General features: G+C 35.7%; 1 protein-coding gene across 2 annotated transcripts in view; it reads left to right on the top strand.

The window, feature by feature from the left end:
• The window catches only part of LOC123523770 (stimulated by retinoic acid gene 6 protein-like), a 59,092-nt gene extending 46,309 nt beyond the window's left edge, over positions 1 to 12,783 (top strand). For both annotated transcript variants that reach the window (XM_045301417.2, XM_045301418.2), the window contains exons 14-18: positions 3,865 to 3,982; positions 5,353 to 5,469; positions 6,524 to 6,687; positions 7,356 to 7,541; positions 8,299 to 12,783. In XM_045301417.2, the coding sequence (XP_045157352.2) occupies positions 3,865 to 3,982; positions 5,353 to 5,469; positions 6,524 to 6,687; positions 7,356 to 7,541; positions 8,299 to 8,645 (932 nt within the window). In that variant the 3' untranslated portion in view covers positions 8,646 to 12,783. The remainder of the gene's footprint in view (positions 1 to 3,864; positions 3,983 to 5,352; positions 5,470 to 6,523; positions 6,688 to 7,355; positions 7,542 to 8,298) is intronic.
• Positions 12,784 to 14,293: the final 1,510 nt, after the last annotated feature.

Here is a 14,293-nt window from a genome sequence, read left to right as displayed (position 1 = left end):
AGATGATTTGTACGTCCCTATAACAGCCAGTACACTCGGTATGTGTAAGATATGCGCTCAATGGATTCCTCGAATTCTAACACTTGAACAGAATAATCAGAGAATAGAAGACGCCAAGTCATATTCTAGCCAGCATCGTAACCATGGCTACCGTTTCACAAACTCAATATATACTGCAGATGAAACATGGATTAGTGTGTATGACCCAGAAAATAAAAAAGACTCATGCATGTGGAAACATCCAGATTTACCATCACCAGTAAAGGCCTTAGTGAACCGCTAAACAAGGAAGCTAATGTTCATCCTCTTCTTTGATTTGAGAGGCGTTGTTCTGTGTCATGCGGTACCAGCTGGGCAGACGGTCACAGCAAATTATTAGTCGAAGGTAATTGTAGAACTTGAATGTTGATACATGTATATATGAAAATGTATTTTATTGCTGTACTAAATATTTGATGCTATGATAAAAGCATTTGGTACGATAATTTTATCTCAATTTCAGGTTATCAAACGTAATCTGGTACGAGCGGTTAAGAAGAAAAGACAGGAACTTGTTGGCAAATTCCTATTACATCACGACAATGCAACGTCCCATTCCTCTGTGGTCGCCAAAGCAACACTGGGAGAGTTGGGAATTGAAACAAACAGTGAAGCATCCTGCATATTCGCCGGATCTAGCACCGTGCGATTTCTGGCTCTTTCCGACCTTGATATCAGAGTTGCGCGACAGTAGGTTTAATGATGTTGATGACTTGCCCACCGTTGTCCGGGAAGCACTCCGTAAAATTTCAAAGGAGCATTTCAAGTCATTCTTTGACATGGCAGAATTGTGTATCATGCAAAGGCAAATATTTCGAAAAGATGTAAAATTTAGAGGTGTCAGAAAGGCTTTTTAAATGCCATATTCCCGTCATGGGTAGTTTGCCCCGCCCAACGTTACGCAACGTTACCATAATGACTTTGGATTTTGCAAGAGTGCAATTTGTATCATTTTGTCATTTTGATTATGTACAAAATATATCAAAGTATCACTTTTAGAATTTTCATTCTAATAATAAATAAATAAGTTACGAAAGTTTTTCGGATACTTTTCGTAAAAGCGGAAAACGTCATATCCTTAGCTAAACACTATAAACCGCACAGGAAGTCATATCCTGAGTTACACGCGCGCAACACGTGACATCCTGAGTTTCTCACCATAAACTGCGCCACACGTCACATCCTGAGCTACGCACTGGTAACCGCGCAACACTTCACATTCTTAGCTACACATATTAAACCGCGCAGCAAATAACATCCTTAGCTACACACTGTAAATTGTCACATCACGAGTTACATACTGCCAACAAAGCCACAAGTCACATCCTCCACATCGTAAACCGTGCAACACGTCACATCCTGAGCTACAAACCATAAACCGCGGAACACTACACATCCTGAGTTATATACTGCCAACCGAGCTACATATCACATCCTAAGCTACAAAACGCCAACCGAGCCACACGTCACACACACCACAAACCAGACCATTCGTCACACCCTGAGCTACACACCGCAAACCGAGCCAAATATCTAATCCTCAGCTACACACCGCGAACTGAGGAATATATCACATGCTGTGCTATACACTGCAAAATGAGCCAAATATCACATCCTGAGCTACACACTGCAGACCGAGGCATATCACATCCTGAGCAACACATTACTATCTGAGCAACACGTTTCATCCTGTGCCACACACATCTCATCCTGAGATACATACCGCCAACCGAGTCACACATCACATGCTGCACTACAAACCGCAAACCGAGCCACATGTCACATGCTGAGATACCCAGCGCCAACCAAGCTACACGTCACGTCCTGAGCTACAAAAGCGAATCAAACCTTACATCACATTCAGAGGCACACACCGCGAACCGGACCACAAGTCACATCCTGACTACACACCGCGAACCGGCCACAAGTCACATCCTGAGCTACATACTCTAATATGAGTTACACATTACATCCTAAACTTCAGACCGCAATCCTAGTCACACCCACATCACATCAACACTGCGAAGCAAAGTAAATTAACAGAATATTAAAATTACGTATGAACACGACACGTAAAGATAATTTTAAGGTCACAAAATATACAAAAGCTGTCCTAACATCTGAAATGACAGGGGTAAACACAGGATGGAGATACAGATATTGTCTTCATATGGTCAGTAGCCTTGGCTGAAGAGAACTGGAGATGCTAAACACGTTTGTAGTCAGCAAACTTCACATTTATTCTTTATGACATTGTTTGCCTGAGATAAATAAAAAAAAATCCCTGTTGAGCACAAGTTGCCGGTGCTAGGGGGCGTGAGATGTGTTTCACATTTCATTACCTCTCATGAACAGGCTCAGTCAAACCGAATCTGCCATTATTCTTCTTTGTTGCATTCTTTTCTTCTAAACGATCTTTTCACAGATTTTATTAACTATAATAACAGCAATCTTTAAGTGCCGTGTGGCGGCTGTAAAATGTCTCCCCGTACTTGGATTCAGTGTTGTTATAGTTTCTGGTCCTTTGGGATCATGGAGTTCATTCAACATATGTGTGATAGACTTACGCTTAAGTCGGTGCTATGGGGCGTGAGAGTAGTTGAACATTTCATTACCTCTCATGAACAAACTCAATTAAACCGAGTCAGCTATTATTCTTCTTGGTTGCATTCCTTGTTTCCAATGGATCTTTTTACAGATTGTTTTGAAAATTTAAGGTATACACTAGGGTTAAATCGAGGCATCAGTACACATATCTTTGAGGCACAGGTACACATGTGTTCACAAAAACCCATCTAAAGATAACTTGTACGATAATGACCAGGCAAACTAACAAATATTTACGAAGGTCGAAGTGTTATATGAAGATCAGTACTGACTATTCATCGGCGTCACATGATATAAGATTGGACGGATAGCTCAGTGGTTTGCACACTGGCCTTCCAATCCTGAGGTCGGGGTTCGATCCCCGGCAGCTACTCGAGAATTTTCAGAAACGCTTTTAAGTGTTTCCCACCCAACTAGAGGTGTACTGGTCAGGAACCCAGGCAATCCTTGCGTGTATCAGTGCTATATACTGGACACGTTAAAGAACCAGGCTGTCTATTCGCAACGAGCTAGGCTAAGTTAGCCGGACAAGCCTGTATCTGATTTCTGATCTCTCTGTCGTGGGGGCTTTGTCCTACTCTGTCCCTCTGGTCAGATCGCTCTGTGTCTGTACTAGTAGAGGATGAATTATGCGCCCTGTGTGGCTGCATTTGAACTATGTAAAGCACCTTTGAACGTGAAATTGATCATGAAAAGGGCGCTATATAAATCTGGTATAATAATAATAATAATAATAATATAAGATAAGAAAACATGCCAATTAAGCGCTGCGATATAAACACATTTATCATTCAATAGGAGTAAACAGTTACCAGTCCAAAAATGCTAACATTTTATTTACTGACAGATCAAATTAGGAACTATATAATCATGTGTTCAACCATATCAGTTATAAATGATACACGTGTTTATATCTATCTTCTCAACCGGTCATGTTAAACACTGCTAAGACGTGGAAAGACATGAAAAGACACACAAAAATGTGCAAAATCATAAGCGTGAATGATGAAAATTATCATACTGGCACATCTATAATATTGGAGGAACAGCATTTTGTTTCCTACTGGCGATGTACCATTAGCGTTAATGATGATGATTATACTGGTATATTTATAACATCACAGGTACAGATACAGTACTTTGCCTTTTGATTTCTTCTTGTGTATGACCATTAGCGTTAATGATGATGATTATAGCGGTATATCTATGATATTACAGGTACAGTGTTTTGCTTCCTACTGGTATATGTACCATTAGCGTTAATGATGATGATTATCAAACTCCTTGGTCAGAGAGAGAAACTTGACGACATGTGGAAACAGTTCCAGTGGCTCATGTATATTAAACTATCATTTTATTAGCTATTTGATAGACATTGATATATTTATACCGTTAAACCAAAAAGGAAAGAGTAAGGAGAAGAGTTCATATGTATATACAATGTAATCTAAAAGACTCTTTGTAATAGCATATTTAATATATTGTTTTCTGATTATTAAAACATATTGGTCATTGTTTGTTTGTTTTGTTTGTTTTGGGTTTAACGCCGTTTTTCAACAGTATTTCAGTCATGTAACGGCGGGCAGTTAACCTAACCAGTGTTCCTGGATTCTGTACCAGTACAAACCTGTTCTCCGCAAGTAACTGCCAACTTCCCCACATGAATCAGAGGTGGAGGACTAATGATTTCAGACACAATGTCGATTATCAAATAGTCACGGAGAACATATGCCCCGCCCGAGGATCGAACTCGCGACCCCGAGATCCGTAGACCAATGCTCTTACCTACTGAGCTAAGCGGACGGGCATATATATTGGTCAGCTGGTAAAGGTATATATATATATATATATATATATATATATATATATATATATATATATATATAAGTGAGATATTAAAGAAAAAACATCAACGAAATGCCTTTCAAACACACTGGATCCCGGAAGGATACAAGAACATAAAGATAAAATTATAGAGTATGAGAAAAAATATATGTTCAAACAGTGTCAAAAGTTTAATTATAAACCCGAGCGCTTTCGGTTTTTTAAAAAAGCCTTTTTCAAGGGTAGCATAAATCAAAACAACACAGCAACGGCGTAAATACCGCCTGTATAGTTCGATATATAAATGCTCAATGAACATATCGATCAACAGAATGAGTGATAAATAAAAATAGTGGTTTTATAAAAATAGAGCGTTTTTGATTGGTTCCCTGTATTTTTCCTGAGGATTTCGTTCATTGGTTTTGTGTTTAACGCCGTTTTCAACAGAGAAGGTAGCGGAAAAAGAAAATCTATGTTGTGGTCGATGTTAATTAAAAACTATGTCCGATTGCCTGAAGTGATTTAATTCTGTTGATCGATATGTTCATTGAGCATTTATATATCGAACTATACAGGCGGTATTTACGCCGTTGCTGTGTTGTTTTGATTTATGCTACCCTTGAAAAAGGCTTTTTTAAAAAGCCGAAAGCGCTCGGGTTTATAATTAAACTTTTGACACTGTTTGAACATATATTTTTTCTCATATTCTATATATATATATATATATATATATATATATAATGTCTTTAAGTGAAGAAAGACCCTGCACGCATACGCCAAGTAAAATGATATGTGTTATATGATCTGTGAGTATTTCTTGAGCAAGTTACAGCTTGTATTTTGAACGAATTTTATTTTTCATATACATTTCTTTGTTTTCAGTTATCCCGCTTGTATGATCTTCATTTTCAAACTGCAAGTTTTCTTAATTGGTCGATTTTTCATTCAACCGAAACTTGATGTTGAAGACAAGTACAGGCCTTTGGCTGTTGATAATAGGTAATGATTAGTTGTTACTTACTATCAAGATGCATAAATGTTCAATCTTTACTATACATAATATCATGAATATGCGTATACTGTAAGCTTTACATAACATGTTATATGTTAGCTGTAAGTCATATATTCCCAATTGTTTAGACAACAGATTATATTTCACCCATTACTTAAAACAAGCGGAATGTATGCTAGCTGCAATATTTAGATAACATGTAATAGTTAAGCTTATAACTAAAACAAGAGGACCAGTGCAAGCTTTAAATAACATGTAACATGTTAGCTGTAAGTCAAATATGTCCACCTTCTTCAGACAATTTAATTTGTATAGTCTGAAGTGCTTACGAAGTATTAAGCTCTTCAGACAATTATATCCCTATCTATAAGAAGTGCTTCCGACGAGTTGATCTCTTCAGATAGCTATAATTTTGTTTTCTGAATTACCAACGTTTTGAGCAATTCAGACAATTATACTCCTTTTTCAGGATTGCGTACGAGGTGTTAAGCTCTTCAGGCAAGAATATTTTTATTTTCAGAAATACTTACGATCTGTTACAGTTATATTGTATTTCAGGAATTCCTGCGACGAGTTTAGCATCTTCAAATAATTCTATTTGTATTTAAAGAATGCTCATGATATATTTAGCATTTTCAGACAATGATATTGTATTTGCAGGAATGTCTGTGCAAGTTTTTAGTTTATTAAGCGAATTATATTGTATTTGTACTTGTTTAGTTTCTTCAGACATTTATATAGTATTTTCAGATATGCTTACGAAATGTTTAGTTTCGCTAGAAAAGTATATTGTATATTTAGAAATACTTACTTGTATTGCATTTTTAGAAATGCTTATGAAATGTTTAGTTTCTACAGACAATTATGTTGTATTTTCAGGAATGCTTACGAAGTGTTTAGTTTCTTCAGATAATTATATTGCATTTTCAGGAAGGAATACATACGAACTGTTAAGTTTCTTCTGACAACTATATTGTACTTTCAGGAATGTTCACAAAGTGTTAAGTTTTTTTCTTTCTGACAACTATATTGTATTTTCAGGAATGCTTACGACGTCTTTAGTTTCTTCATGATTTTTCTCAATGCCAGTATTGGGTTGTTTGCTTTCCTTAAACGAATTTTGGTCGGTGCCTTTCTTGGTGTGTTTTTGATTCCACGGATGGACAGAAGTTTGCTAATGCGAGGTTATGAAGCAATGGATAAATGTTAGTGTATTTCTATTGTAAAAGATTTAGAATAATTCGATTTTTAAACATATTCAAACATTATTTGGTAACGATATCGTATTTCAATTATCAGAAGTTTTTCATATGACTGTGACTCAGTCGTCTATATTGACTTTAAAATGTCTCCGTAGTCATCAACACTTAAAATGTGAAACGACAACTTAAATATTTGCCATAACTTTGTCTATAGCATATTTATACTATACTTAAATGTTGCTCAGCCATCAGTAGATGCCGCCAAGTTTCCTTGTCATCTATGCATATTTGACAGTGCGAGAGAAAATGAAAACTGAGCATTTTAAAGTATAGTTTTCAGACTTTAAACGTTGATGAAAAAGGTGCCAGTTTTACATAATACCAGGTCATAATGCCAGGTCTACAAAATGCCAGATTTACATAATATATATCAAGATTTTAAAACAGATATTAGCTTTAATATAATGAAAAACATAATAATTCTGTTTCTCAGGCAGTTGACTACTGCGTAACTAACGCAGTGCATTGTATTTACTTTTGCAGTTATAAAACAAACACGTCCTGGAACTCAGTATACCACTTTGTTTTAGAAATTCTTGTTATATACATTTACAATAATTTTCAAATGTTTGATCACTTGTTTCTATTTAAAACAGTGAATTTATTTTTAGGTTATGTTAATTACGTCGGCATGATAATGGTAGACGTATCTCACAATCACCCCATCATGCGCGTCTTCTGTTTTCTGGTGAAATCTGATGTGGAAGACAGACGGGACAGAAAACCGTTACGGTCCGCAGTAGAAAATGCTGAATATGGAAATTTGAGCTTTTCTGCACATATTCCTATAGAAACGGGTAAGTATTGAAAGTAAAAGTTTTCAATCAAGAAACTGAATTTTACGTTTACGGCGTTAGTAACAGAATCCTGAAAGACAGAAAGAAAGAACTTGCTGTTCGTAGCACGATATTGGTATAACATCTTTTAGATACAAAACGCAACTGAGCAAAACAACGGCCGACCTGTCTGTTTGTTTTTGTTGGGTTTAACGTCGCACCGAAATAAATTATGTCTATGGCGATTTTCCATCTTTGATGGTGAATTAAGACACCTCCGTGCATTCTTTCATCACGGGCGGGCACATTGGTCAAACCACCAACCTTCCGTAAGCCAGCTGGATGGCTTCCTCAAAAAAACAAACGCCCTTGGTGAGGCTCGAACCGACCTCGGTGAGGGGCAAGTGATTCCAAATCGGCGACCTTAATCACTTAGCCACGGAGGCTCTATGGAGCTGATTAAGATTTTCGTTGGAGTAAACGCAAAATGCAACATCCCCTACACCAGCTAGCCTTGGTTTGGCGGAACCCTATTATAAGAAAAGCATCGAATGAACTTCAGGATCCCACACGACAAAACATATGATAATATGAATAATAAATGTTTTTAAATCAGATAATTTCTTCATTCAATGTTATTGTTGAATTCCACTGATATTATACTAACCGTACAATATATTTTATTTATAATTCTACTTACAGCGAACAGCTAATTCGGATAACGTTTTCAAGTTGAAAATACTTACATCTCGTATTCTCGCGGAATTGTTATTTTTAGGAAACAGCAGAGCAAGGAGGAGATGGTGGCTTGCATATACTTTGATTCGAAACCCGTCACTAATGGCAACGCGAATTCATGAATCTAAGAATGAATCTCCGCGTGGAGCTACTCTAGAGCTTACAGACATCACCTATTCTCCTAAAACAGCTACTGTAGATCAAGACCTATCAGCGGATACCTGGGGATTTTCTATAAAGTGTTGTAAAAGATACAAATTTAAGATCCCGCCAAATATTGTGATCAATTTCATGGCTCTGATTGTACTTTTGTCAGTGCTTGTCATTTACACCGGTCTGCCTTTGTTGATTAATGATATGGTTGAAGAGGTAGCAAGAGAATTGTAAAATGTTGTAGAATTTATGTAGCTGTCAAGATAATAAGTATTTGAGTTTTTGCATTCACGTCTTGCCTTAAGGTAGTTCTGCACTTTTGGATCGAAATTTTAGAAAAATCAGCAAAAAAAAAATGATAGAGTCGTGTGCTTGATTTTTTGCTAGACTGAATTGAAAAATTTGAACCTCACGCAATATTTCATAATGGGAATCTATGGGAAAATCATAACTTTCATAACATTTTCGCAAATAAATTTTTTTCTACAATGTAGATTTTAATGAAACTTCTCACAATGATAAATAAACACATGACCTATAAATTGGTGAAATAAATATATAGGTCCGTGTGCTTATTTTTGAGATATTTGACCATGATTAAAGTGGACCGGATATTTCACGCTAATTTCAAGACATTATTTTGAATTGTTTGACGTGTCATATGTTTTAATATCATATTTTGACTTAAGAAATATAGGAACAGTGCCATTGTAATAAATTTACTCACAAGTTTCGATTAATTCATAAAATGATTTTAATTTCCGTACGCTGAACCCAGACTTTATTCTACGTTTTCCGGATAAATGACGTTACGCCATCACTTCCGGGTTATCAAACGTGTAAAACTACCTTAAGACTAATGTAGTTTAAATCAATGTACACGAAAACATATAAAAAAAAAGTTTCAGCATTCTGAGAAGTCAAATTGTTGTTGTTTTATCACAGAAATTAGAAAATAAATTCTGTTATCACAGTGATTATAAACAGAGATACATTGGAATTAGGGACACCATACATAAATACATTATTATATTTCTGTTTTCAGAATTGCAGCCTTTTCAGACACACTTTGTTCACATTGAATGAGATAAACAAAATGATTGATTTAAATACAAACTTGGACTTTAATTAATATTTGTATGCTTCGCTCAATTGCACAGGTATGAAATAGTAGATGCTGCACTTATGTTAAATAATATTCAGCTGCCAGATATTAGAAAGTATGTTACTGTGTATAAATATATACTACTGTTTGCAGATCAAATTGCCCCTTCAACATTTTTCAGATCGATAGAGTTGTACATTTACGTCACAAAAACTGTGAAGCTGAAGCTATTTTTGGAGTAATCCTGACAGGTTAACCCCGCCTCATCCGCAAGAAATTATTCATTCACCTTGTCGTAAAACTTTTTTTTCTTTATCTTTACGTCACACAAAGCGCGCGCGCTGACTCTATACTTGCATACATTGTAAAGTGCAATAAGGTGATAAATAGATATGTTTTAAAAGTAGAATGTTGAATATTTCAACTACGTTCAAATGAAAACAGCGTTTTTTGTTTGTTATGACAATTATTATCGACGAAATTTCCATCCACGCAAGGTATAGGCCTATAAGGTTTTATAGAAAAATATCATTGAACCTTCCAGTTACGCAACACTTGTAGATCTAATTGTCATATCCATAAAACTGATTTATTTGATATTCAAACTTCTGCAGAGTCTTCCGTAGCTTAACTATCGCAAATCCAGCTCCATGATTATAGATTTACTTTTTTATTTTATTTTTTGGTGGGGTTTAGCTTCTACTTGTATGAATTTATCTACTAGGCCTATTTATTTGAAGTCGTTTAAATACTATTTCAGTTATTTACATACAGGCAGTTGATAAGCCTTGTCTTCGTTCATGGAAAGAACCAGTTATAGACACACGTAAGTCAAAATATTCGACGTTTAGTTTGTTGTATACATGTATTTGTGACGGTCACTCTAAAAGGACCAAAATAATTGAGGATGAATAACAGTACACCGTCATGTAAAGTTATTGGTTTTATCGCTTGCACATTATATGTAACGTTAATCGTGTTAAGGGGAATTATGTTAACTTTTACATAAATTAATGAGGAATTGAATCCCACTTTTGATTAGTCTAAATAATGAGACCTCGAGTAGACCGATTTTACATTTTGATATATTACGTTGTCTACCTAAAGGGGATATCAACCAGTCAAAAAATATAACGATATTCAATACAATCTGAAACTCAACTCTTGAGTAAAATTATTTGGACTACCTTTTGATTAATGTAAGTTTTATTTGAATTTATCTTATATTCGCAACAATATCAGCATTTAAACCCAAATCTGGCGACGACAATTTCTTTCGAGTGGAGAAAACTACTCGTAACTGTTTCCTAGGATCGCGTCAAATTAGTTAGACTAAGACTCACATATTCCGTAAGAAATTGCCGACTTTTTTTCAATTAAGGAAGCATGGTCGGTTCCGGGAATCGAATTTATGCCCTTCAATCAACGATGAGCGAATCCAACAACTCGAGTCAGTCACGTTTTATAATTATTGTTAAAAAACTAAACACGAGGTACATTATTTAAAAGTATGCAGCAAAAGGTACTAAAATTTAGGCAGAAAAAGGCCTGTAATGTACAAGAGGGTGTCTTTTTTTCTTATCCACGCTACCTAAATGTAGTTTGCATTGTGGCAAGATTCATTTAAATTTTAAATGAAGATTAGTTCTAGTACATCTGTTACAATCCAGTTAAACACCTTCTCGGTCAGGCAGCCTATGTAAACAAGTTCATTCAGTAATTTTTACTCGTATCGGAAAGGCGGAGTTACCTGTATAGACGAGATCCAAAAATAGCTCCAGCATCGCTGTAAAGGTACAAGTTTATCGATTTAAGAAAAGACGAAAGGGCAATTTGATCTGCAAACAGTAGTACTATATTCTAAATTATATTCTTCAACAATAACTATTTTTTATATATACTCAAACGCAAAAGAAAGTGTGCACTTTTTAAATTTGAATATTCTCAGTTCTAAAATAAGTATCCGTCTACAATTTGCAACATACTTTGCTCGAAGCATGTACTATTGACCTTCCTTCAATTTTACGATAAAAACTGGGTGGAGTCAAGATAACTAGCGATAGTGGAATTTTGTACGATTTGCACGTGCTGCCCATAGGAAATGTACATGTCTACAAAAACGTGTTTGTCAGTTTTCTTATACATTTTGTGAAAGGAAAAGCACATTAGATTTCAAATCTGTGCTGTAATAAAATGCCATGACTTAGTGAAACTCAGCGAATTGAAGCATTAACAATGCTTCAACGGGGTGACAACGTTATTTACGTCAGCAGAACGTTTGGGTGCCAAAGTAATGTCATAATTCTTTGCACCAGCATTTTCAGCAAACTGGCCGAGTTGCTGTACGCCATAGACCCAGCAGACCTCGGATGATAACCGCTACTCATGAATGGAATAAAATTCCTCGCGACGTCATTCTACTGTTATGTTAGGCCTAAGCGTCTCCATACCCCCATAAATGTCAAAATTTTGAAAATAATCGAAACACATCAAATTGGCCATAACCTGCACTAAATTTTGGCACCAAACATGACATACTTTTAGACAAAATAATCTACTTCAAACAACATAATCTACTTCAGTTGAAGAAAACCTGAGTGCACACTTTCTTTTGCGTTTGAGTATATATTTTATTAGGTAACATATTTATCAAACAGTCCTTTCTTGCACTTGATTTAAAATCAATTACTACAAACACAGTTTTACTTAAAGAGGAATTATGCGCATTTTAAAGTACAAATCCAGCTGAAATAGATGTATGTGTAAAAAAGGTGGAGGAAATTACAGCTTTTAATCCAATGTACAAAATACTTCCTGTTACTTGTACGAAAACAAATCCAAATACGACTTTTCTTATTTTGACTGGGGCAGTCTCTTTTAATAAAAGTTAAACTGTACATAGGATTTGCCTCCCTTCAACTTCAGAAACATCAACCTATAGGTAAGGAGAAACACTTCTTAGAAGATTGAAGAAAAGAACTATTATTTTATTAGTCCGATTTCTTTAAATCTAAAGCACCAACTTCAAATAATTATGCGACATTATCGTTAATTTAACAAATTTAAATGCACACCAACCAAAAATATTTTTTATAAAACATTTACCAAAACACACTATATGCGGTAAGATGCACATAATGCCATTTTAATTACTAATTACGTTTTCTCTAAGTATGACTGTGTATTGTGTGAATGGGATATGCATTCTGATTACGACAATTGCATCATGGCTTATCAAATTTATAATCAAGTAAATTTTCATATGTTTTTGTGTTGTTTTTCATGCATGCAGGTTTTAGTTTGTGTTTGTGTGGTTACATATTGACTACCTAAAAGCGCAGTACCAAAACAGTAAGTGTATTGCCCGTTTTGTGCTGGATGATTAATTGAGATTAGTAAAGAAAATATTGAATAATTTGAAGTGTGTGTTCATGTGAGCAAATTCTTTTATCTCAATCGGCTTCACTTTATGTCATCTTTGCAGAAAGATGTTGAATTGAATTTCAGTTTCAGTGTTATCATTTGGCACATAGAAGATTATAAAATAGCACCGCGCATAACTGTTCTCAGTAATTTAAGCCCAAAAACACATAAAAATCACGGTCAAATTATCTTTGTGCTGACGCTGATCGTTTTTCCTATGCAAAATTATATAACATTTCATACCAGCGAATAGCAGTTGGATGCTTCAATACACCTATTTGTATGCTTCTATTAGCTTCTCTTTATGTTCGCTTTGTGCCAAATTTGGCAATGTCAGATTGTCATATCATATCATATATAGCGGGTATAGACACTTAAGTAATTAGTATTGATATATTCTGTCGCATTTCCCTTAAGCAGATCTATCGTATTTGTTTATAAAACACAATTATCATCAAGCATAACATCTATACAACACATTCGGTAAGAATTTTAACCCAAGATGTCGTAACCAACACATCTACGTATTCGTTAGTTTTACTTTAACGAAGCTTCTCGTTACTCACCGGTTAGCGTCAAGGGACAAACTTAAAAAGATACGTCAACGGTCATACGTCAAATTTCGGTAATATTACAAGGAAGTTTTATGACAAGGACAAAATGACTACAGGTACTTTATTTAGTCCGACGATACAATGGTGCCATCCTAGCCGGTTCGTGTCAAGCCTGCTTAGCCGGGACCAGTACCTCACACCCTCTCCCCGTTCGCCACTATACCTTCTAAGCTTGGAAGGCATAATATTGATTTCTATACACCAAAACAGCTATATTTATGGTAAGTGTAGGTATAACGCACGCTGAGACTTGAACGTAACGTATGATAGTGTCTCCTTTACAGTGTCTATTTGTGGCGGGCCTGCTTCGCGATCTATGGCTCCGGCGGTGTTTCTGTGCTCTGTGCTTCAGAAACTTTACGCTTACCTTTTAATTTTTGTATCCTCAAATGTATTTAACCTTGCCTGAAATTTACTCAATGTGCCCGATCTTGGTTTCGAACTGAAGGAAATACCTAAACGTACATAATTATATTAGTACGGCTATACGTTCCAGTCTGGAACTTTTATATGTTCTGGCTACTCTTTAAGCTGATACAGTTTAAGATGAATGTCTGGTACTAACCTGGGGTAGCCATAGTGGTCAGAGCAGATCTTACTGCTAAAATTCGTTGTAGTCTTCGAACTTAGAATATTACACCGTTTTGGCATGCTTTCTGCTTGAAGCCCCTAACCCTAACCAAATATGGCCAAAACGGTGTTATATTCTAAGTTAGAAGACTATCTGGTTACCCTGTAAG

This window comes from Mercenaria mercenaria, chromosome 3 (genome assembly GCF_021730395.1).
Source record: "Mercenaria mercenaria strain notata chromosome 3, MADL_Memer_1, whole genome shotgun sequence".
In the NCBI taxonomy this organism is placed as follows: Eukaryota; Metazoa; Mollusca; class Bivalvia; order Venerida; family Veneridae; genus Mercenaria; species Mercenaria mercenaria.
This window is presented reverse-complemented; position numbering and strand designations above follow the sequence as displayed.